Raw genomic sequence first — 22618 nt, 5'->3', positions numbered from 1 at the left:
TAAATGCTTTCGTTTTTTTTTTTAATTATACGACTACAAAATTAACAAAATTCCAATCCCATTGAATCAATTTTTAAAAAAAAATGAAAAAGACAAAACAAATTTCTGTACGGTTCATACAAAACCGTAGGTGTACAAGTCGACAATGCATAATTTGTGCATTGGGCACTTGTACACCGTAGGTTTCGTATGAAACCTACGGTTTTATATTTTTTTTTCCAATTTTTTTCAAAATTAATTTAACCACATATATAAAACCTACTCCCTATCACAAAGACGGTAAAATTTTGATGAAAAGTAGACAAACCTGGTTGTTATTCGGGTGTTCTATTGAGAGAAAAAAAGTAGCCAAACCAAAGAAAACAATAGGCAAAATGACCTAATGTGAAAAAAAAATTTATTATATACTTTGGGCTAATGGGCCACGAAAAAGTAAACGGGCCCGTGAAACAGTAGCCCATTTGTACAGAACAATAGTTATTCTCAATAAAAAAGCAGTCAACGGCGTTGACCGTAGTGGTTGACTACGGTTTTGTGGGCTATTTTTGGCTAAGTGGTATTTTTTTGCTATTTTTTGATAAATAATTAAAAAAAAGGCTAAATTAATAATTTTCCCTTTAATTTTTCCAAAATGCCAAAGATTGGCAAGATGTTTTGAAAAATATAAAAGTTCTTTTTAAAATAACTTTTTATAAAAAAAAAAAGAGTTTTCAAAAGTCAGGAAAATATGGTTTTTTGTAAATTTTAGCCAAGCTAAATTATACTCAAAAAATATAACCAAAATACTTTTTAAAAACAACTTTTAGCTTTTGCTTTTTCAAAAACTAAAATAAAAAAAAAACTTTACCAAAAAAAAACCTTTGAGCTTAAAAAATAATCTCAAACACCCCTTAGATATCAAAAAATATTTGTAACGTTTGCAATATATAAAGATAAATTTAAGTGGGTGTTTGAGATTTTCTAAAAACAACTTATTGATTAGCTTTAAAAACATTTCTCAAAATAAATTTTTCATTAGCTTTAAAAATGATATTTAAAATTATATATATTTAAAACTTAATTTTTTGAAATTTCTTTTAGTTTTTTAACTACAATAGCTTCAAAAGAAAAAGATTTTAAGTCAAATACTTTTTAACTTACGGGAAATGACATTGTAGTTCTATAATGTTTTTAGAATTGGTTTAATTAGTTCATAATTTTTTTATGGGGCAAAATGTGGATTATGGCGTGCATTTTTAGTTCCTTTAACCTCAAACAACCGGTAGACCATGCAACATGTATACTTTTAGCAAAAAAAAAAAACCTCTTCCCTATCCCTTGTATCAGATCCGATTTCTTGTTTTTGGAACTCATTAACATCTTTTTTTAGGAATATTACATAGCCATATCATTTTCTATTTTGGTTGGAATCGTCATCGTTGAACTCATCCAACACCACCTCACCCCTTCTTCTTCTTGCACCTCATAAACATCCCACCTGAAGCACCCAATCAATTGTCTCAAAAGTTTCAGTTTTCAGTTTCTTCTTTAAACCTACCTCCTAAGTTTGCGAAATAACTCACTTTTCACTCTAAAAAAGGCAGTTGAGCAGTCAACAACTCTAATGCCAAAACTATGGGGTTTCCAATTTCCCACTTTTTTTTCTTGATTTCAAGGCTAGTTAATTGGGGAATCCATGTTTTCTTTATGAATCCATATGCACAAATAAGGGAAAATCCCTAACTTACATTGTCCTTTATGAGCCCATGATGTCAGATAAAAGTGTTTCTTGTTATAAGCCTGTGAAAACCGAAAATTATTCTAATCAGGAGATGGGTTTCCTCAAATTAATGAAAAGAAACAAGAATTTGTTCTATGCCAAGGCAAAATTGGTGATGGGTGTTAGTAAAGTAGTAGAGAAAGATGACGTGACAAAGGAAAAAATAGAGATATATGTGGTGGTGGTTACACTGGAAGCCTTCAGTCAGGGGCGGAGACACATAGTAGCCTGGGGTAGCATGGGCTACCCCTAAAAAAATCTCGAGTAGTGCCCCCAACCCACAACTTTCATATATCGTATCCTTCCCTCCTTCTATTAGCGATTTTTTTTTCCATAACAGGTCCCCTGCCATTGTCAATCTCGACTGCACCTCATCCTCTAGTCCTGTTATATTAGCGATCTGTTATTAGGTCGTCATCTCTTCTCACAGGCCCATCATACATTGCTTACGATCACAACAAGCCTGTCGCGTCGCCATCAGTTCTCCTTGCAGCCTGCTTTGCTCGTGATTTCTAAACGTTTTGTGTACCTTTACGTCATGATCCAAAATGAAACTTTTGGTATGGATTGCTTTCTTACCCGCTCTCTATATATGTATCATATCCCAACAATCAACTCAGTTTTTCTTGTGTATAAATGTGCGAACCAAGCAAGTCTTTATATGGAATAATTTCATGCAAATTATGTGTTTGATGAAATGCCATAGTGAATCCCTGTTTAGAAAGAACTTTAAGTTGCATTTTTTCTTCATAGATGAGAACTGGAGGCCCTTGGATCCTGTTTTTGAGTTGTTGGTTATTTGTGGATCAACTTATCTGATGGTTCTTCCCCTCACTATTAAGTAGGTGTTGTTTTGTTTCTTTTGTTTGGTCATTCTCTGATTTGGACCTTTTCGCCCCTTTCTTTTGTTTTTGGTCCTCTAATACCTTTAGAGTAAGTTGTCTTTGTTGGTTTCTTCCTCATTTGTTTATTGTTTTTAATGGTTTCTCTCTTAGGCTTTGCTTTTTTAATGTTTCTTTTTGTTTGTAGTTGTCTTTTTTTTGTTCAACCTCTAGCTGGATCTTAGAGTAGGTTGCCTTCTTTGGCTTAAATTTTCCATACAAAAAATCATATTAAATATTAGTAATATTACACAGTAAAAAAAATTTGTGCTACCCCTACACTTTTTGTCTGGATCCGCCACTGCCTTCAGTAACACATTTGAATCCTACTTTAAGCTTAAGTTCTTCTTTGCTTTTGGATAATTGGTATTTCTTCACATATGAAGTATAGGTGTAGACTGTGGCACCTTTACGTTTTTGTTGAACTAATTCGGGCAGTGGTAAAGGTTCAAATGTAACGATCCAAAATTATGAGGTAAAAATTTAATTTTTAAGTCAACCAAAACATTAATTATATTTTAAATCAACATACATCATCATTTTTCTAAATATTCAAAAGTATTTTATAAGAAAACAGTTATCAAAGCACAATCTCAAAATCATCATAATGCGGAAATATGGGTAAATGCGTTGGGATCAAACGCTTCTCATGTCGTGAGAATAGTCTGAGGCTAAAAACCCAACTTTTTAAGTCCTTAATCCATTAAACCTTCACCCCTACTTCTTTTAGAAGCTAACAAGGACTCCAAAGGCCAACAAAACACAATTACTTGATGGAGATGCATGCCCAAAGCATGTCCTAAACCCATCTTAGGTCAAAATGACAAGAAATGGCCCCAAACTCAAACAAGATTCATAAATTATAACCACACTCCATATCCATAAGATTAAATCATAGAGAATGACTCATTAATCCATAAAGTTGCCAACTTTATGGATCTCAAGCATGCAATCCAACGTAAACATGCAAAAAGGAGCTTAGAACTTAGATCTAGCAATTTGAGCTCATAGAGATTGGATCTTGAACACTTACAATGGTTCGAAATGTGCACAAGATGATGATGATGAAGCCTCCTTGTTGAACCAACACTCTAGAACCTTGTATTCTTCTTCTTCTAGCCACCAAAACACTAAATGGATCCAAAATCACTAAGATAGATCATGTTTAGGGTTTTATGAGTTAGGGAAAGGTGGAGGTTGAGAAGTGAACCCTAAAACCGAGATAAGGGGGGCTTAGATACGTGGGAAACCCTAAAACTTCGTAGGCTTGGGATGCAACGATCCTCATGTCATGAGCTCTTATTGCTCATGTCGTGAGCTCTTATTGCTCACGCCGTGAGCTCAATCTCGAATAGAATCTTCATGCAACCCTCCTCACGTCGTGAGCCTCCATGCCTCACGTATTGAGGACCCCCTTTTCCACACAAATCCAGTACTTTGATCCTCTAAAACCCTATTTCGATTCATCCAAGGATACAGATGTTACACAAATATACCCCACCTCAATTAGTGGGTTGTGTGTGTGTGTGTGTGTTTTTTTAAGAATTGAAAAAAATAATAAGGAAACTTTTCCTCATGTGGTTTTTAGGGTTTTAGGGGCCTAGTTTCCCCATCTTCATCTTAAGTATCATCTCTATCAAATTCAGTGAAACTCTTAAATGTTCAACTGGCTCTCTATGTGGAATTATATTACCATTATCAACCAACAACATTAGTTTTACCTTATCATTTGCAAATTCATCAACGTCAACTGTTAAAGAAACATCATCAACAACCTTACCTTTATACCTTAAATCACCCCTATTTATACGGTCATTGTAAGAAAAAACATGGTTGTTGATTGTCATATGTAATAAATTACAAATTTGGTTACTTCCAACATCGGAAGACCCATTGCCACCATAACGATTGTCTGAGGAAAATCGTTAAATACCACTTTTCATAACATTATTAACAACAAAAAATTATACTATGTTAGGATACATACCACTAACGAAACTAAAAAAATATCTGACATCACTATCGTCAAGAATTTGCATAAGCATATTTGATATAGGACAATGAAAAGATAGACTTATTTGATTAGTGTATAACATGAACTTGGAAGCAACTAACGCGGTTAACCCAACGAAGTGGATATCATTGCTTATATCTACATCAAAACACGTGTAGTCTAGAATAATATACTGCATAAATCCCTCCATACACTAACATTTCCCTCCACAAGAAACTAACACTCGAAACGGAACTCCATAATGCTCGTACGTTCTAGAATACACTTTTTTCAGTCGGAACGTACGACTATTAGATTCCGGTCCCGAGTCTTACCAACCACCACCAACTTCGAAATGAACATAAATATTCCGGAATATCGTATTTTATAAAACATAGTCCGAAACGTACGATTGTTAGATTTCGAACCCGATACCTACAAAACATCTTAACTCCAAAATGAATATAACTACTTTGAAATACGATTTTACAGAGTAAGATGATCATATATATATATATATATATATATATATATATATATATATATATATATATATATATATATATAGGGGAGAGTTCAAAAAGTTGAAAATGGGGGAATCATTCTCAGCCAATCATTTATTTTTGCCGCAAAATCCTCCATTGTACCGGCGAAAATGGAAAACGAATGCACATGTGTTTTCCAACATAACATATTTCCTTAAACTATGCTAATCATTACCTTAATATATACAAAAACATAGTTTTTTTTTCGTTTTTTTTTAATTTTTATAAGCTATTTTTATCAAAAAATGATTTTAAATATACCAAAATTCATGATTTTTTATTCTCTACAAATAGACATCCATATTGATATAGTTTTAAGATAAAATATTTTTTTTTTATATTTTAAGCTATCGTTATTCATAAGTGAATAAAAATGAATCAGGTTTTTACTACAGTACATTCGTTATTCAGTTATGAATATTACATATTATATTCACTTGTGAATATTAGATGGTATATTCACTTATGAATATTAGATAATATTTTAATATCTGAATATTACATAGTATTACATGGTATATCACATGTGAATATTACATAGTATATTCATTTGTGAATATTAGATGATATATTCACTTATGAATATTACAAGGTATTTTCACAAATATATATAATTTTTATATGTTATTCACATATGAATAACATACAGACTTGCATATTTGTTTTTTTGTTTTAATAATCATATACTGAAAAAACATATTCATATATGAATATAACGTGGTAATTTAGTTCATGCATTTCATCAAACAGTTGGAGTGCATACAATTTAACTATTTTTTAAAAATGTTAAAAACATGATATTTTGACCATTTAAATCTTACAAATGAGTAGATTGATAGAGAATTATATGAAATCTTTCAAAAAAAAAAAAAAAAAACGATTTGATATTTTTCTAACCTCAATTTTCAAGTTTTATTTGATAATCGATGTTGAATGAATGATATGAAGTGGATTTTTGTTGATTATCGATGATGTTGATCTAATAACGCTGAGAGTATAATTAATCATAGATGTTGAAGATCTGATCATATTCAAGCACAATTGAAGATTGAATTAAAAGAACCAAAAACGACTTTTTGTTGTTAACTGTTGAATCGTGTTGATTATTGACGAAGATCGATGATTGATTAGCACTGGATGATGTTGATGATGGTTTAATTGAAGAAATCTGAATGATTGTTGAAAGTTAGAGAAGAAATTTGGATGATGAACGATGAATGAGTTTGAACTACAGATACGTATTTGAGATTGAAAGTTGTTCTCATATTTACAAGTTTGCCACCGTGTCTTTTTATGCTTGAATAAAATGAGTAGCTGAGAATGATTCCTCCATTCTCAACCTTTTTTATTTTCTCAATTGAACCCACCTCTATATATATACATTTGTTTATATGGTTAGACTAGAGAGAGTGGGTGCGGCCTAGACCGTACTCTCCTTGCCACATAAGCACAAACACCGCCTCTGAGTGTGGTAGATGGTGCAGTGCTGCCTTCCAAGGAAGCACTCATTCAAACAACGTGATTGATTCATTTTTCTTACCTCCTTCTGATTAGTCTATTTCATTTATTAAAAAATAAATACCCAAGTGTGACACCATTAATTGGGTGTGGTATGAAACCACATTTTTATGGTAACGAGTGAGATACATGTCCCTTCGGTTTTATAAGGAATTACGACACCCTAATTTTAAATTTCACTTTAATAATGACTTACTAATTTGGTTAGATGAGATTAGATTGTAACGACCGGATCAGAATACGTGATACGCTCCTAGTTGATGAAATATCGTCTTAAACCCTAACTTCTCACAAAACCCTCGGAGGGAACTGGATTTCTCAGATTTTGGAGTTCGTTATCCTGAGCTTCTGCCGGCAAAATGGCGGCCGCGGTAAAGGAAACCGTCCAGAGATTCACCGCCGAGACCCTCAAAGCCGCAAGCAAGCAATCCACAGGATGCTATGTCGTCCCCCTCCGCCTACGACGAGCCATCAAAAAGTATATTCGAGGTCATTTTCCTCATCTCTCTCACCCAAACACATAAAATCCTAACGAAGAAGAGAAATTGCTTGAAAATGTAACCTAATTTAGGGATAATGGAAGGATTATATCAATACATTGAATTTCAACAGTTTCTGGATTGATAGGTATAATTAACGAATTTTAAAAATTGAAAGGTTATAAGATGACATCTAGATATCGAAAAGAAGTCGATTGTAGCATCGAATAAGCTGATTCCTAACCGGTTTTTGTTAATACGAACAATAATATGGCAAACACGAACATGTGATCGTTTAGGAGCTGGTTTCCATCTCAACAGTTTCAAAAGCATATGCAGATCAATTTCACAGAGCCAAACTATGAATTTGAATTAAATCACAGCTAGAGCTAAACTATTGATTTTAGGAACTGATATACTACAGCTTAAATTGTGTAGAAGTACGTATGCAAATGCAATAAGGAAAGTGAAGGTGCCTAGGACTATACTATAAATCTTATCAGACTATGGTCACATAAGACTCTTGAAGTTTGATGCCAATTCATTGACTCTTACATAAATCATACCACTGAATGCATAGAGTTGTTTACTAAAGAAATGTCATTTTGGGGTGGAAAATGCAGATCAAGAAGATCAACACATGAAGAGGAAGGTGTTGAGGTTGTCAGAATCCTTCAATTCTATCAAGGATGTTAATTTGCAGTTAGCTGCATCAACAGCTAGGGAGCTAATTGAAGATCCTCTTAAGTATGTTGGGAGTTCAAAGAGATGGAAAATTAAGAGCAGCTATGGTGATATTGGTCTTAAATACAGAGATGACCAAACAATTGCTTATGTTGCTTCTCGGATGCCTGCTGTTTTCTCAGCTTGCCATAGAGTCCTTACTGAGGTATTCATCTTCATTCTGTTCATACTTTTTTTTTTATCAATCTTAAAATTTAAAGACTCCACAATGTTGCCTTTTCTATTTCAAATTCCTTTTTTGTTTTATATCTTTTGCTCTTTTTGTTCTTGTATATATATTTTGTTTTCATAAAACATACATAAAAGTATAGAAAGTTAGACATGTTGTAACAGTTTCATATAAACATTCTGTTTGCTTCTAAAAAAGCCACACAATTGGAAACACTGGCCACTTATCAGTTGCTCCTTTTTTCTTTTGTGTGATTAATTACACACCTTACTTTCTTCATGTGATAATTAAGGTTTAAAATCATCATAAAATTAAAATCTTAACTTTGTTATTATAGGTTAAAAGAAGGCTACCTGGTTTTTCACCAACCAGAGTATTGGATTTTGGTGCTGGTACTGGTTCTGCTTTCTGGTGAGGATTTTGCTACACTAATTTTGTTCTTCACGTATTTTTCACAACATTTTTAATCCGTTTATATCTAATACATCTGTTATAAATTAAATAGTTATTTTTGCTATTATTTCTAGAGAACTAGTTTTGTTTCAATTAGGGAACTCATCCTTATGAACATTTTAGCAAATGATTCCTTTTGGAACATAACATTAGTAAAAGTTCTACGTTTCTTTGTTTTTTTTTTAAAAATTTTCATTTTATCGCATAACTTAATGTTTTTAAAAAATTATTCAGGGCATTGCGTGAAGTATGGCCAAACTCTCTTGAAAGAGTTAATATAGTTGAGCCATCACAGTCTATGCAACGAGCAGGTTTAAGCCTTATAAAAGGTACATATTCTAATAATCTTCATTCTCTTCAGTCTTCACACACTAAATTATCAATAACTTAAAACTCTCATTTCTTTTAAAAATAAAAATCTTTTCTTATGCACTTCAGATTTGAAGAATTTGCCACTCATACAAAGCTATGGTAGTATACAATCACTAAGTCAAAACATAAGCAAATCTGAAAGAAAACATGACCTTGTCATTGCTGTAAGCACATGCTACTTTCTATATATCTTATTTTTATAAAATATGTGACTTTGAAGCTTATGTTAAATGTTTTTTCTTTTGTTATATTTCATGTAGTCTTATGTACTTGGGGAAATACCATCATTAAAGGATAGAATTACCATTGTACGCCAGCTGTGGGACCTTACAGAAGATGTTCTGGTAAATTTTATCCACTTTAATAACTTCTAACAATCTGACTACTTTTGTAACATTCTTTACTTGTTTTTGTTTATATAATGTGCTACATAGTGTAGCAAAAAACAGTCACTTTGTTACATTTAATGGTTGGATATTACAAAGTTATCCGCAATTGATATTTGATACACACTTATGCAAATATTTTCAATGCAGAGCAGGTTTTAATGGAACCCGGAACACCACATGGATCAAATATCATATCTCAAGTGCGATCCCACATTCTTTGGATGGAGAAAAGGGTAATTTAGTCTTTTACATAATTTATATAAACTCATAGACTAAACCATTCATTAACCTTTCAGAAAACACGCAAATTAGCCAAGGCATCTAATCAAGAATCTAAAGATCTGATGACACACAAATGTGGCGCTCATATAGTAGCTCCAGTAAGTCAAAGAACTCACCAAAATTTTATACTTTTTGGTTTATTATATGATTAAACTGTTATTTATTTATTAATTTTTGTTTAAGTGTCCTCATGATGGAGCATGTCCATTGGACAATACTGGAAAATATTGTCATTTTGTTCAACGTTTGCAGAGGACAACATCACAACTTGCATACAAGGTTCCTATCTCAACTGTCTTTTTTGATTCCATAGATAAATAATAAAATATAATCTCATCAAATAAAACACGTGTATAGTTTAAGAATTCTTATTTCTATCAAATTGCTATCAACCTTGTGGTCCCAGTTAAATTTCGTTATTCTCATTTATGATAAGCTTCACTTTTAGCATTTTATAGCAATTAAATCAAGTGCTATTTTTATAATGGCTATTTTTGTAGCAATCAAATGGTGTCCCTTTACGTGGATTTGAAGATGAAAAATTTTGTTATGTTGTTTTCAGACGAGGTCCCCGACCCAGGCAAGTGCTTTTATTATTTTCCTAATATTCAATTTGTAAATAAGTACACATGTTTTTTTATACGCTAAAAAACAAATATATATATATATATATATATATATATATATATATATATATTTATTGTTGTATAACATATTTTTGTTATCACACTTTAAACATTTTTATTTTCTTTTAACAGCCAATCATGGCCACTTGATGGCATGAAATTCGATACATTAAAAGAACAACAACATGCTAATAAAATCAACCATGAATCTCTCGAGATTGATTCCGGTACTTTCCTTACCATTTTCTCATAATTCAATTCAGTATCCATTTATTTACACCAGGGACTAAAAATGTAATATTTTATTGTGGGACAGATGATGGATTTGATTCAGAATCCGAGGACACTATTACCATTGATGATAATAATTCTAAAAAGATGATCAAGTATGAATCCGACATTAATGAACCATACGCAAGTTCTGAAAACGAGGAAGAACTGGGAGATGAAAACGAGTCGACTCGGGCCGACCTCGGAGGCGGTTGGGGTAGAATCGTCTTTTCACCTATAAAGAGGGGTAAAAGGGTTGAAATGGATGTTTGTCGAGCCGCGAATCGTGAAGGTTCCGAGGGTAGTTTCGGAAGAGTAATTGTTACAAAAAGTAACAACCCCACGTTACACCATCAAGCTAGGAGATCACTGTGGGGTGACCTCTGGCCTTTCTGAGTTCTGACCCTTTACATGACTTGTACCCATCCTAAAAGAGTGCTTCATAGAACGTACAAGTTTTAATGCATGGACAGAAGATATACTTTATTTTTTTAGTTTTGATTTTGGAAAAACTACAAAGATATAAAGACAAAGAAAAAGAAAAAAAAAAAACCTTTTAGGCTAAGGTAGCAGAGTATGGTCATTCGGCTATGGGATCCAGTTATTTATGTAGTATTATTTTTTTTTTATTTGTTGTCAGAATTTAATGATGTTGATGAATACTACACAACAACAACAATAATAATAATTTATGTTATGTCGTGACTGTGACATGGGTACCTTATTTTTAAAGCAAGATTCGTATAATTCAATGTTTTATTTTTGGTTTTTACTTGTATGTTGAAATTAAATCAAAAGTACTATCTGAAGATTCTTTTAGTTTGTACTTATTAAATATTTATATTTGAAATCAAGTGTAATTGAATACGATTTGATTCTGTTTGATTTGATTTGATGAGTTTTGTTAGTTCTGTGGTTAATTGGTTATGGTTTGGTTTGTGGTTTTAGCTTTTAACTTTTACAAATTTCGACCTCTTTGAATCTATTTCCTAGATTTTTAATTTTATCCATGAATGTTTTGGTTTAAAGTTTATGTTCAATATGTTCAATTATTATTACAAGTTATTATGATATTGTGATTGAATGTGAAGGAATTGACATTTTTCTTATATCAAATACTGTAATTCACAAGTTGATCATTTCTGGCATTTAGAATTATTACTGACAAAATTACAAGTTTGGTCCCTGTGTTATGTCAAAAATTGGATGTTTGGTCCAAAAAGTTTTGGGATTGCACCGGTGGTCCAAAAGGTTTGATTTGTTGTGGAATTGGTCCAAAGGCTTAACAGCCGTTTGTGCCCTCCGTTTGTGTGAGGGTATTTTTGTCCAAAAGGATTGATCTTGTAAATTATTTGTCAAATAAGGGTAAATTTTGAATAAATTAAATTAAAGTTTGATTCCACTTTGACTTTTGACCGGTCAAAATAAGAACCCGATTAGAAAGTGGTCAAGGGGTTTTTTTTTGTTCGTCATTTGATCGATCGTCAAGGGGAATGCAAAGGAAACGAATACAGAACACGAAGGGAAGAACGCAGGCATAATCGATTGGGAGGAAGAGGAGATTGGAACGGGAATGAACCGAAGGCAGTCAAGAAGAAGGCACACGAAGTCAGCAAAGGTTCAACCGTTCTTCTGGCTGAAGGAAGGGGGTCCGATGGCTTCTGATTTTTCGTCGATTGATTCGCAATCGGTGATGGCCTCTGGATTCGATTTAGGCCGAAGAAGAGGAAGGGAAAGGAGGAGGCAGCAAGGGGTGTTAGGAGGTGGTAATCGACGACTCATTCTTCTTCTAATCCATTCGTGATGTGCGATGGGGAAAAACGAAGGGCACGGTAGTAGCAACTAGCTGATCTGTTGAGCTACCTCCGATCTACCTCCCTTCTATTCGAGTTTCACTGTCGGACAGAAGAGAGACAACCGAGCCTACTAGATCAGCCCTCGCAAGAAAAGAAATCAGTCAAGGAGGCCGCCGGAGCAACTCCCTCGCCATCACTGTTATTGACAACAGCCACCACTAAACCACTCTTTTACTTTCGTTTTCCTTTTCCTTGTCCAAACAAGCCAAGCACACGTGGTGCCCTCCATGGGATCAACAACTATTGCTGCTTTCATTCCCTTTTCTTTTCCGATCAGACACGAAGGTGAAGAATCCCTCCTCCATCGTTTACGTTACAGGACCAAAACAATCATCGATTTTTGATTGCTTCCGTTCGTTCCTTCTCTTCTTAATCTGATGAGGACAAAGTCTTTTCCCCCCGATTTGTTAAGATGATGACCGTGTAGGTCTCTTTACCCAAATTTTGTATCAGATTGTCAAAACCAGGCCCTCTACTTGTAGCTTTAAATTAAAATTAGCCACTTGGCATAAATCTAATCAAAGCATGTCCTAATTTAATAAGATATTAAAAGAAGGGGTGTGAATTGACAGAAATGCCCTCACATAAACGGATGGCACAAACGGCTGTTAAGCCTTTGGACCAATTCCACAACAAATCAAACCTTTTGGACCATCGGTGCAACCCCAAAATTTTTTGGACCAAACATCCAATTTTTGACATACCACAGGGACCAAACTTGCAATTTTGTCAATTATTATTTGGAGCAATTTATCATATGCCCTCTGGTATTGTCGGAGTCAACAAATTCATTTGATTAATATGTTCAAAGACTATCTTTTTTTATCTGATCTCTCGTATCAAGAAACATATATCTTTTATATTTAAGGGAAAATAACTTACGAGGGTAATCATCTTTACCATTTTATTTATATTTACATAACTTCTTTATTTTTGTATACATATGACCATTTAACTTGTTATATATGTTTATATATTGTCATTGTTACCGGCTATAGCAGGTGACAATGATAATATGTGAACAAATTAACAAGTTAAATGGTTAAATATGTACAAAAAAAAGTTGCCTAAATATGTAACAATAAGTATGGATGGGTTTTTAAAAAATAAAAAGAAAATATTACTTAGCAAATAAAAAAACAAAAAACATCTATATAATGTAAATATTTTAAAATTATTCCAACTTTTTAATACTTTTTAATTAGAAGTTTATAAACTTTTATTTTTTTTAATACAACGTTTTAAACTAATATTTAATGGAAGTATTTTAAAATGTTATAAAAATGTTAAATTGCCATACAAAATTTGTGAAACACTTTAAAAATGTTGTAAAAGAAAGTTTAGAAATAAATATATGAAAGTTATAAAAAAAATTGTATTGAATATAAAAAAAAACAATTTGTAAGAAAAATTTAAAACATTTATAAAATATTTGGTTTAAAATCACTATTAAAATTATATGAAAGTATAAAAAAAGCTTAAAAAAAATACAAGTAAAGTTTAAAACATTGTATTAGATAAACCTATAGGAAAAAATATTATAAAAATATTGTAAGAAATTATAAAAATTTATAAAAAAAATTGTTCACACTTAAGTTTTTACAATGGTAATATGTGAATATATTTAATTCCAAGTGTATTAAATGTATACAAAAAAATTAAAGTTACCTAAACCTGAACAAAACGAAAAAATAATTACCCTCTCAAGTCATTTTCCCTGTATTTAATTCCAAGTGTATGTTTTTAAACTTTGTTGCTAAGAAATTGTAAGACCATGAACCAAAATTCATCATCCACTAGCTTTCGACAATCCTCAGACTAAAAGATATATTCCCGATAACTCTAAAATTCCCATATCTCAATTACCTATTTTAGACCCCTGCATGTTTTACTAAACCAGTCAAAAAATTCATTGGTTTTACACTTCAAACCAGCAAAACCAAAAGAATATGTCCAGACTTTAAAGTTTGTTTCCTACCAACTTCCAACGACTACAACAGAACATTTAGTTACCCTCTTACCCCTTACGACCTTTCCAAAATTTTCTTAAGTCATAACTCATAATTATTGAAATGATGGTTTTAATGATATTAATTAAGTTTTAGGAGGTGTAAAAGTACATAAAAATATAGGTGTAGGGACCAAATGTGAAAATTTGTAATTTTAGGCTATATAACTAAAGTTATACTGCGATTTAACATCATTCACAAACATTACATGAATGTGTAATTAACTATTTGATTTTCTATAAACTTCCTAACTTGGTATTGGCTCACTTGCTTTGCATCCATTGGCTTCCATTAAAAAAATATAGGTGTATAAAGACCATTAGGAGTATAAGAGTATAAGCTGAGTTGATTAGGGGTATTTTGGTTATTGTGTAACATTTGATCATATATTAATAGGTGAATTTTGAGGAGTCCTTGGAATATATGAAGCAATGTGGACTAGTTAAAGAAAGCATCTAAGGTGACATGTCCTTATAATAACAAACGATGATTTTGTGAAATTAAATATGACCGAATGTTTTGCAAACTTGTTTGCTATGTGAAATATTTTTTTGAAGAATACATGATTATGATGACTTCAAATGACTTTTGCTCGTGAATTTATGGATTCATGCCAGGACGTGAACGACTTGAGTTTGTCGAACTTAAAAATCTATGGTAAATGACTACATTGACCATGTATGACCAAAAGTGTCAAATGACTTTTGAAAAGATTAATTAAATAATTAATAATAATAATAATAATAATTAAAGACTTTTGAAAAGATTCTGACTATTAAAATCAAAAGAGAGGGTGTTTCAAAATCCTCAAATGATAATTAATATAAAACAAAATATTCAAAATAAATTCAACAAGTTATCCAAAAAGGGTGTGTAGGCAAGCTCAAATTTGACTAACAAGATCCGATCAAAGTTGGTGTTGAGATTTCGTGGTGTAGTCCCTCTAGGATATCTTCATTTACTATTACCTCGATAAGAAGATCGATAACATGAACCAAACACATACAACAACACCCACATTTTTAGTATCATATTGTGTAATAATGATAGCAGACATCATATCTCTAATTTTGTCAGTATGTATTGCCCTTGTAGGGAGTCGAATTATGCCCCCAATGACTTTTTAGGCCTAAAGGCATGTTCCATGTCCTTTCTTTTTTGATTCTTGAACAATTTTTTTTATGGTAGTTAGATGTGAAAATAATTTTACAAAAATTGCCCAACTTAGGTATATCTCATCCATAGAATAGTACCTAATTAACCATGGTTATATTTTTCTTTGTTAAAATGAAATGAAAATTTGGGTCCTTTTCCAAGCACTTTTTCATCTAATAATGGGATTGATGTAGGGTGTTAATGTAATTGTTGGAACTAACGACGCAACGTCCCAAAAATGCCAATAATTTTTTTTTTCCATTTAAACCATCGATTCATACAAACAATTGTTCCAAACCAAACAAATTAAAATATAAATTCAAACATTAGAGTACATCAAAAGTAATCAATTCAAAAAAAGCCATCAAGGGATTCAGTGCAGTCAAGCCAGGGCCTTCCCTTTGGAACTGAAAGCACCTAGAAATGTTTAAGCCACAAAACCATAAACACAAAGCTTAGTGAGTTCCCCAAAATACCACATACCATACATAACATCGGCCCCACCTTTTATGACGGACCTAACCTAGCATACAAACGTGAGAAACCCAACATGTAAATGGCCCCCGCCCAACACATAATGCAAGAGCCACAAAACAACTAGCATCCTACACAATATAGTGAGAAGACTCACCTGACTCAAGAAGTCAACTAAACCACCGCTCAAAGCCACGCAACCAGTGCTACAACACACTTATCAAATTATACCAGGTCCAACCTTAGTCTATACACTACAATCCAGAAATCTTTAACCAAAAGTTAACCCATGTCATCAAGTTAGAGTCAACTGCAACGCCCGGTTTCCTGGTACGTATTTAACTTAATTATTTATACATCTTAGAAGGGCTACTTGACAAGTTGGTGCCTCTAACTCTTCGAGTAGAAGGCAGTATATGCGTGGGTTTTAAGTGAGCTACTCGATGAGTCGGGGTCTTGACTCGGCGAGTAGGACAGGCTAGATGAAACCCTAATCTTTAGGGCTTGTACCCTATTTAAGCATCATATATGGCCTCCATCCCAGCCTCTATCACCTCCAAACCCTAATCTCGAAACCCTAATCCACTTTGAGTGATCTTGAGCCATTTCTTGCCATTTTGAGTGTTATTTGTGCCTTTTGAAACTTGTGGAAGAAGAAGAAGATAGAAGGCTCAAGAGGGAAGAAGTAGATCCAGGAACTACACTCCATTTGCTACACTTTCTGGTAATCAAGTCTCTAACTTGATCTTTCTTCTCTTAGATCTATTTGCTTCCATTTTATGAAGGTTTTGGTTCAAGAACCTTGGTCCTTGGGATTGGGACGCCCCAAGTGACTTATATCTCAAATCTGGGGTCTAGGAAGGGTTCCATGGCATAAAGGTGCAAACTTTATGACCATGGAAGCGCCATGCAAGCTTGTAAACAAGTATATGGCCTTTTTAGCCCTAAAAGACCATGCATGGAAGGAAAGCTCGAGACTTTATGTGTCCAACAGGCGTTAAAAGCCTAGATATAGTATATTGTGCCTTGGTTTAGGGTGTTATGGCTTGTGGACCAAGATTTAAATCTTAGAGAAGTTAGGGTTTGGGTTAAACCTATTAAGAAGGACTAAGGACGGGTAAAGTTGGAAACTTTACTCTTAAGAGTGTATTTCCAATATGTAGATGAGGTTTGGAGCATAAATTTGAAAGGTAGGAGCTTAATCCATTGGGATGGCTCAATCAGACAGAGGAACTCAGCGAGTCCAGGGAAGGACTCGACGAGTTGAAGTGGGCTGTCCTGATTATTATGAAAAGAAGAACTCGACGAGTCTGCGAAGGGACTCGATGAGTTGACTCAGTTGACCACGAGTTTGAGCATTACAGGGACTCGTCGAGTTGGGAGATAACTCGACGAGTTGGGTTGACTGGGAGTTGACCTTGACTTTGAGTTTTACCTTGACGTTGACTTTAACCAGCAGGTAAAATGGTCATTTTACCCTAAGAAGGATTATCAGATTTTGATTAAGTGTTATTATGGAATTGATAGCCGGAGAGTCGCCGGAGCAACATACATGGATTTATCGCTCGAGTTTTTAGCAGTTAGTCTTGCGAGGTGAGTCCTCTTCCAGTAGGAACAAGTCTAAGGCCACAATGCCGACCTGTTTAGATGTTAGTAGTTCTGGGATATGACACGATGCTGGGGCGGTCCCGAGAAGAGTATATGTATGCTTGATGTCTTTGTGATTCATGCATGTAATGTGTTATATGTTCCCGGGCAAGCCCGATGTATGTTAGTGTATCTGTTATGTGTTATGTGTTCCAGGGTAAGCCCAATGACGGGCAAGCCCGATGCATGCTAGTTTATATGTTATCTGTTAGGTGTTCCGGGCTTCGGTCCGATGTCGGGGTAAGCCCGATGTATGTTATATGCTTATGTTATGTGTTTATGATATATGAGATGATGTGTATGTGTCGGGGTAAGCCCAATGTCGGGGCAAACCTGATGCCAGACGTAGTTTGATGCCGAGGTGAGCCCGATGCTGGGTAGGAGTCCGATGTCGGGTTTGTCCCGATGCAACTAGGCGTTGTCCCGAATTTTATGTTACATGTTATATGTTATGTGTATGGTATGTGGTAGTTTGGGGGAGCTCACTAAGCTTTGTGCTTACAGTTTTCAGTTTGGTTTCAGGTACTTCAGCTAGCAAAGGGAAGGGCTCAGGATGATCGTATGACACACACCATAATTTTCTAGCCTGAGAGATTTACTCTGATATTTGATATGAGATTTTGATATGGTGACAGATATTATAATATTTTGAGATACATGGTTTATGATTTTATAATATGGGGATGATAGTCATGGTTTTAATAATGATTCAAAAACGAAAATTTTGGACCGTATTTTTGGGATGTTTCATCAATGATCCAAAGTCAAACAACCAAAAACACTTCAGTGATTCGCCACGTCATGGAATCCTATTGGTCACGTTGTGGCAGCAAGATTGTAACACCTAGTTTCAGAATGTTTATAATTGTGAAAAAGCGAGCCGTAAATAGATAAAACAAAGGTTATGTGCTTCAAGGGAATAAATTTTAGATCCAATCGGATGTTGATAATGTTGGTGAAGTGATTAAGCCTTCGATTGTGCTTTGAAGAAAAAGGGTAAAATGTAAAAAGTAATATTATGGGCTTCTTACATGGATTATGAATTTAGTTTGACATGTATTAAGTTAAAAGTAATTAGATAGGGTTGTGGCTCGTCAATACCTTTTCGTGGATATAAAGATCGTCGAAAACGAAGTTGAAATGAAGAAGTTATGACTGTTTGAAGTTGGATTGGAATTGGGTGAAAACCCGTTGTCACGAGGTGAGAAGCATATTCTCACGACGTGACATACAGGCTGTCACGGGGTAAGAATAGGGCAGCCTAAGCCCACAAAATTTAGGGTTTTCTATGTATTTAAAGGGTGGTTCCATGTTTTTGGGGTATTTTTCCACCCTTTTTCACACCTAAAGCCTTTTGAGAGAAACCCTAGCCTCCCTTTCACCACTTTGAGCCTCCCATCTCCCCTATCATCCATTTTTGTAGTTTTTGGTGGATTTTGGAATGAAGTTCTTCCAAGATGGAGTTTTGGAGCCTTGCATAAGAATATCTCAACTTCCAACTATATTTTGGACCTTGGGTATGATTCAAGTTTCTACCTTTATGCTTATAAGTTGCTAGATCTAGGATCCTTTGCCTATTTTCTCCATGTTTGTGAATTTTTGAGTGACAAGGTTCCATAAAGTTGGCAACTTTATGGATATTTGGAGTCACTTTTAGGTTGTGTGTTTCAGATCTATGTCATTTTGGTGGTTTTGGATCTCTAGTGCAAGTTTGGGTCCAATTCTTACATGTTCATAACCTAGAGTAAAAGGGACATGCATTAGACATGCATGTCCACAAAACACCAAATTTTATGTTGTATATGGAGTAGGAAAGCCATTGGGAAAGTATGAATGAATGGTTAGAACAATTAACGACTTAATGAAATTAGGAAGCCGAATCAGTTCTCACGATGTAAAGGGTTGGCCTTCATGATGTGAGGGTAGGCTGGGTGTCCCAACTGTTTTGTTTGAGGATTATCATGACGTAAAAGAAGATTTGTCACAACGTGACTGTTGATTTTAGGGTGATCAAAATGAATCGGGGCTGCGTTAGTGATCGAGCCGGACTCGCTTTCTCATGATGCGGCCAAGGGCTGGTCATGACGTAAGGGTCAGTCAATGGGACAGTTGACTGTTGACTTTTGACCAATGTTGACTTTTGGTCAAATTAAGGGTTTTGGAGTGTAAAATGAGAGGGTACTCTATATTGCTGTTAGGTTCCAGGTAGGATCAGTCTTTGTTGGGTGAATGTTGTGGTGTTTAGCTGCTACTTTCGAGGTGAGACTTCTCACTATACTTACCTGTGTGGTAGTATATGCATGTTGACCAGCTGGGTCTTATGTTCTTGATTGTTGTTATATATGAATCGAGTTGATGATAACTCCTAGACTATTGTGAGTCTATGGGACTGCTGATAGTCCCCATGTACCATGTTTGCTGATAACTTGTGAGGTATGCTGTTAATCCACATGACATGCTATTAGCCCACTAGGACCGCTGAAAGGCCCCATGGTTGATAATAACCCATAGGTGTTTATTATGCTATGATGTATGTGTTGGATTAGGTGTCTAAGCCAATAACTATATTTGGTATGTACTTGAATTGATAGTGACATAGTCCTTTTGGGTTGCCTTCACACGTGCAACTATACAAGATGATTTATTTAGGAAGAGGAAGAATTTATTAATTGATTAATAAACTGGAATAAATGATTTATTAATATGTTATGGAAATAATATATTAATTAGTAATCATATTATTAATTAATATTAATCAGAAATTAATTTGGAATTAATTTTGAGATTAAATGAATAAATTAAAAGTACAGGGACTAAAAGTGCAATTGTTCAATAGTTGAACAAAAGGGTCAACCTTCCTAGGGGAAGCGTGGACAGTTTTTTGATGATATATGAAAGATTATTCTAGAGTTTCTAGAATAGTAGAATATCTTATCATATATGGATAATCAAAGGAGGTTGATAATTACCATATTTGAGATTAGGGTTATCCATAAGATCCTTGGTGCACTATAAATAGAACCCTTAAGGCTATGATTTTTGGCCAATCTTTGATAGAAGCAATAGCCAAAAATTTGATCTCCTCCTCTCTCATATAATTCTCTTGCATTGTGTGTTTGTGAGCCATTACTGGTATTACACTTGTGACACTAAGTTCTCAAGCTTCAAGATCTACAAGGGAATCATTGTTATTACAATATAACAATCAAGGTATGTAACCTAACCCTAGTTTTATATGAATTTCAAAAATAGTAAACACTTCCTAGGGTTTCTCCTTTTGTGTTCAAGTTTGCATGTTCAATTAGAGAAAACTTAGATTCAAAACATTAGAGTTGCATGCACACATAAGTATTGTTGTTATGCTCAAAACCCATCGGTGGTATCAGAGTCTAGGATTAGTTTTCTATAGAATATGATGCAATTGTGAATTGTTTAAAGGAGACGGGAAGATAACCATCTGTTTATCGAACTCGCCAAGTTCATCTTGGAACTCGACGAGGTCATTGACCAACTCGACGAGTTGCACTGTCAGATCCAAAATTTCCGGTTTTCATAATTGTCACATGGATTGATTAGGATAATTACCTTAAATTCTTTTTAATTGTTTAAAATTGGATATTTTAATCAGTAATTTTGTAGCCTTATCATGAATTCATGATTGGGTTAACGCTATTGATAAAGATAAAATTAATTTGTTAATTTATTTATTAAAAATTTAACCTTGTATTTTTGAAAAGTTTTAAAGATACACCATTTGGTTTTATAATTTAAAATTTAATTAAATAGTTTAATTTTGAAATCTTAAATTTTAGAACCCTAGTGGAGGGTTGTTTAAGGAAGTGGCCTATAAAATGACAACCATTGGGTATCCACTCTTACCCACCGCTCCCCTGACTAGTGGAGGGTCGTGAGCTTAACGGGTTTGATAGGAAACTAAATTCTCACTAATAAGTATAATGGAATATATAAAGTAACTAAATGTTTTTATAAAATTCCCAATCTTAGTTACTTTAGGAAAATATAAATTTGATGCTAATCCATGAAATTAACATTATAAAGGTCGTTAGTGGAGCGTGTATGGTTATCTGGCACACTAATATGGACTAATAAAGGATGACAATGGGTAGCTCGTTAAATTACCGTTGATTGATGGAGCGTGTGTGGTTAACCAACACATTAATTAAATGATAAATGACATCGAGAGTACCAAACTAATTTGCATGATTATTCACACTTTGTTTATGATCCTTGGTATCCCAGTCACAAATGGAAAGGGCATAATCGAGATTAAACATGCCAATGAATAGTTCAATGAATCTCAAAAGATCTAGGAATTTCATTTAAAACAAAATTCGTTTAAATTTTGTTTTCCGTGGTGGTGAAATTGGTAAATCGTCATTTACCTACCTTTAAATAGTTTGCAATTAGATTACGACACCCCTATTCTGAATTGTGAATTATTTAGTTGGGTCCTAGCCTCAATATTTCATTTTGGTGTTATATTAAGGATTTTCTTATCTAATCAAATCTTATCCTTTTTCTTTTTTCAGATTTCAACTTCGAACAATGCTTCTGGTTCCTCCAACAACAACTCCTCAAACCACTTCTCGCTCTTGAGCCTTTGTGTGAAAGTCACCTTCGATGGGTCCAACTATAATGATTGGATCCGAAACATCAAGATGGATTTGCGCTTCGAGGACAAGGAATATGTTCTCGAAAAGGAGCTGAACGAGATTGATGAAACTACCGCTACTCCCGAAGAAATTGTTGAATATAGGAGACACTGCAATGATGCTACCAAAGTGGCATGCATCATGGTGGCTACCATGACTCCAGAACTGCAAAGGTTCTATAAGGACTATTGGCCTTATGAGATGTGCAAGGACTTGATGGAGAAGTACCATCAACGAGCCCATAAAAAAAGGTATGAAATAGTCATGTCACTCATAACCAACAAGATGAAGGACGAAGAGTCCATCACGACCCACTTGCAACAC

At 34.0% G+C, this 22618-nt stretch overlaps 1 protein-coding gene across 1 annotated transcript; it reads left to right on the top strand.

The window, feature by feature from the left end:
• The first annotated feature begins 6918 nt into the window (after positions 1–6918).
• On the top strand, positions 6919–11185 carry LOC145056969 (copper ion binding / methyltransferase). The gene is made up of 12 exons (XM_079004709.1): positions 6919–7185; positions 7799–8064; positions 8426–8499; positions 8776–8870; positions 8980–9077; positions 9174–9257; positions 9455–9535; positions 9599–9682; positions 9768–9863; positions 10085–10164; positions 10343–10437; positions 10527–11185. The coding sequence occupies exons 1-12, from the start codon at positions 7056–7058 to the stop codon at positions 10874–10876; spliced, it is 1533 nt and encodes a 510-aa protein (XP_078860835.1). The 5' UTR covers positions 6919–7055; the 3' UTR covers positions 10877–11185.
• Positions 11186–22618: the final 11433 nt, after the last annotated feature.

Source organism: Lactuca serriola, chromosome 6, assembly GCF_051521515.1.
Source record: "Lactuca serriola cultivar US96UC23 chromosome 6, Lser_US96UC23_V15, whole genome shotgun sequence".
Classification (NCBI taxonomy): domain Eukaryota; kingdom Viridiplantae; phylum Streptophyta; class Magnoliopsida; order Asterales; family Asteraceae; genus Lactuca; species Lactuca serriola.
This window is presented reverse-complemented; position numbering and strand designations above follow the sequence as displayed.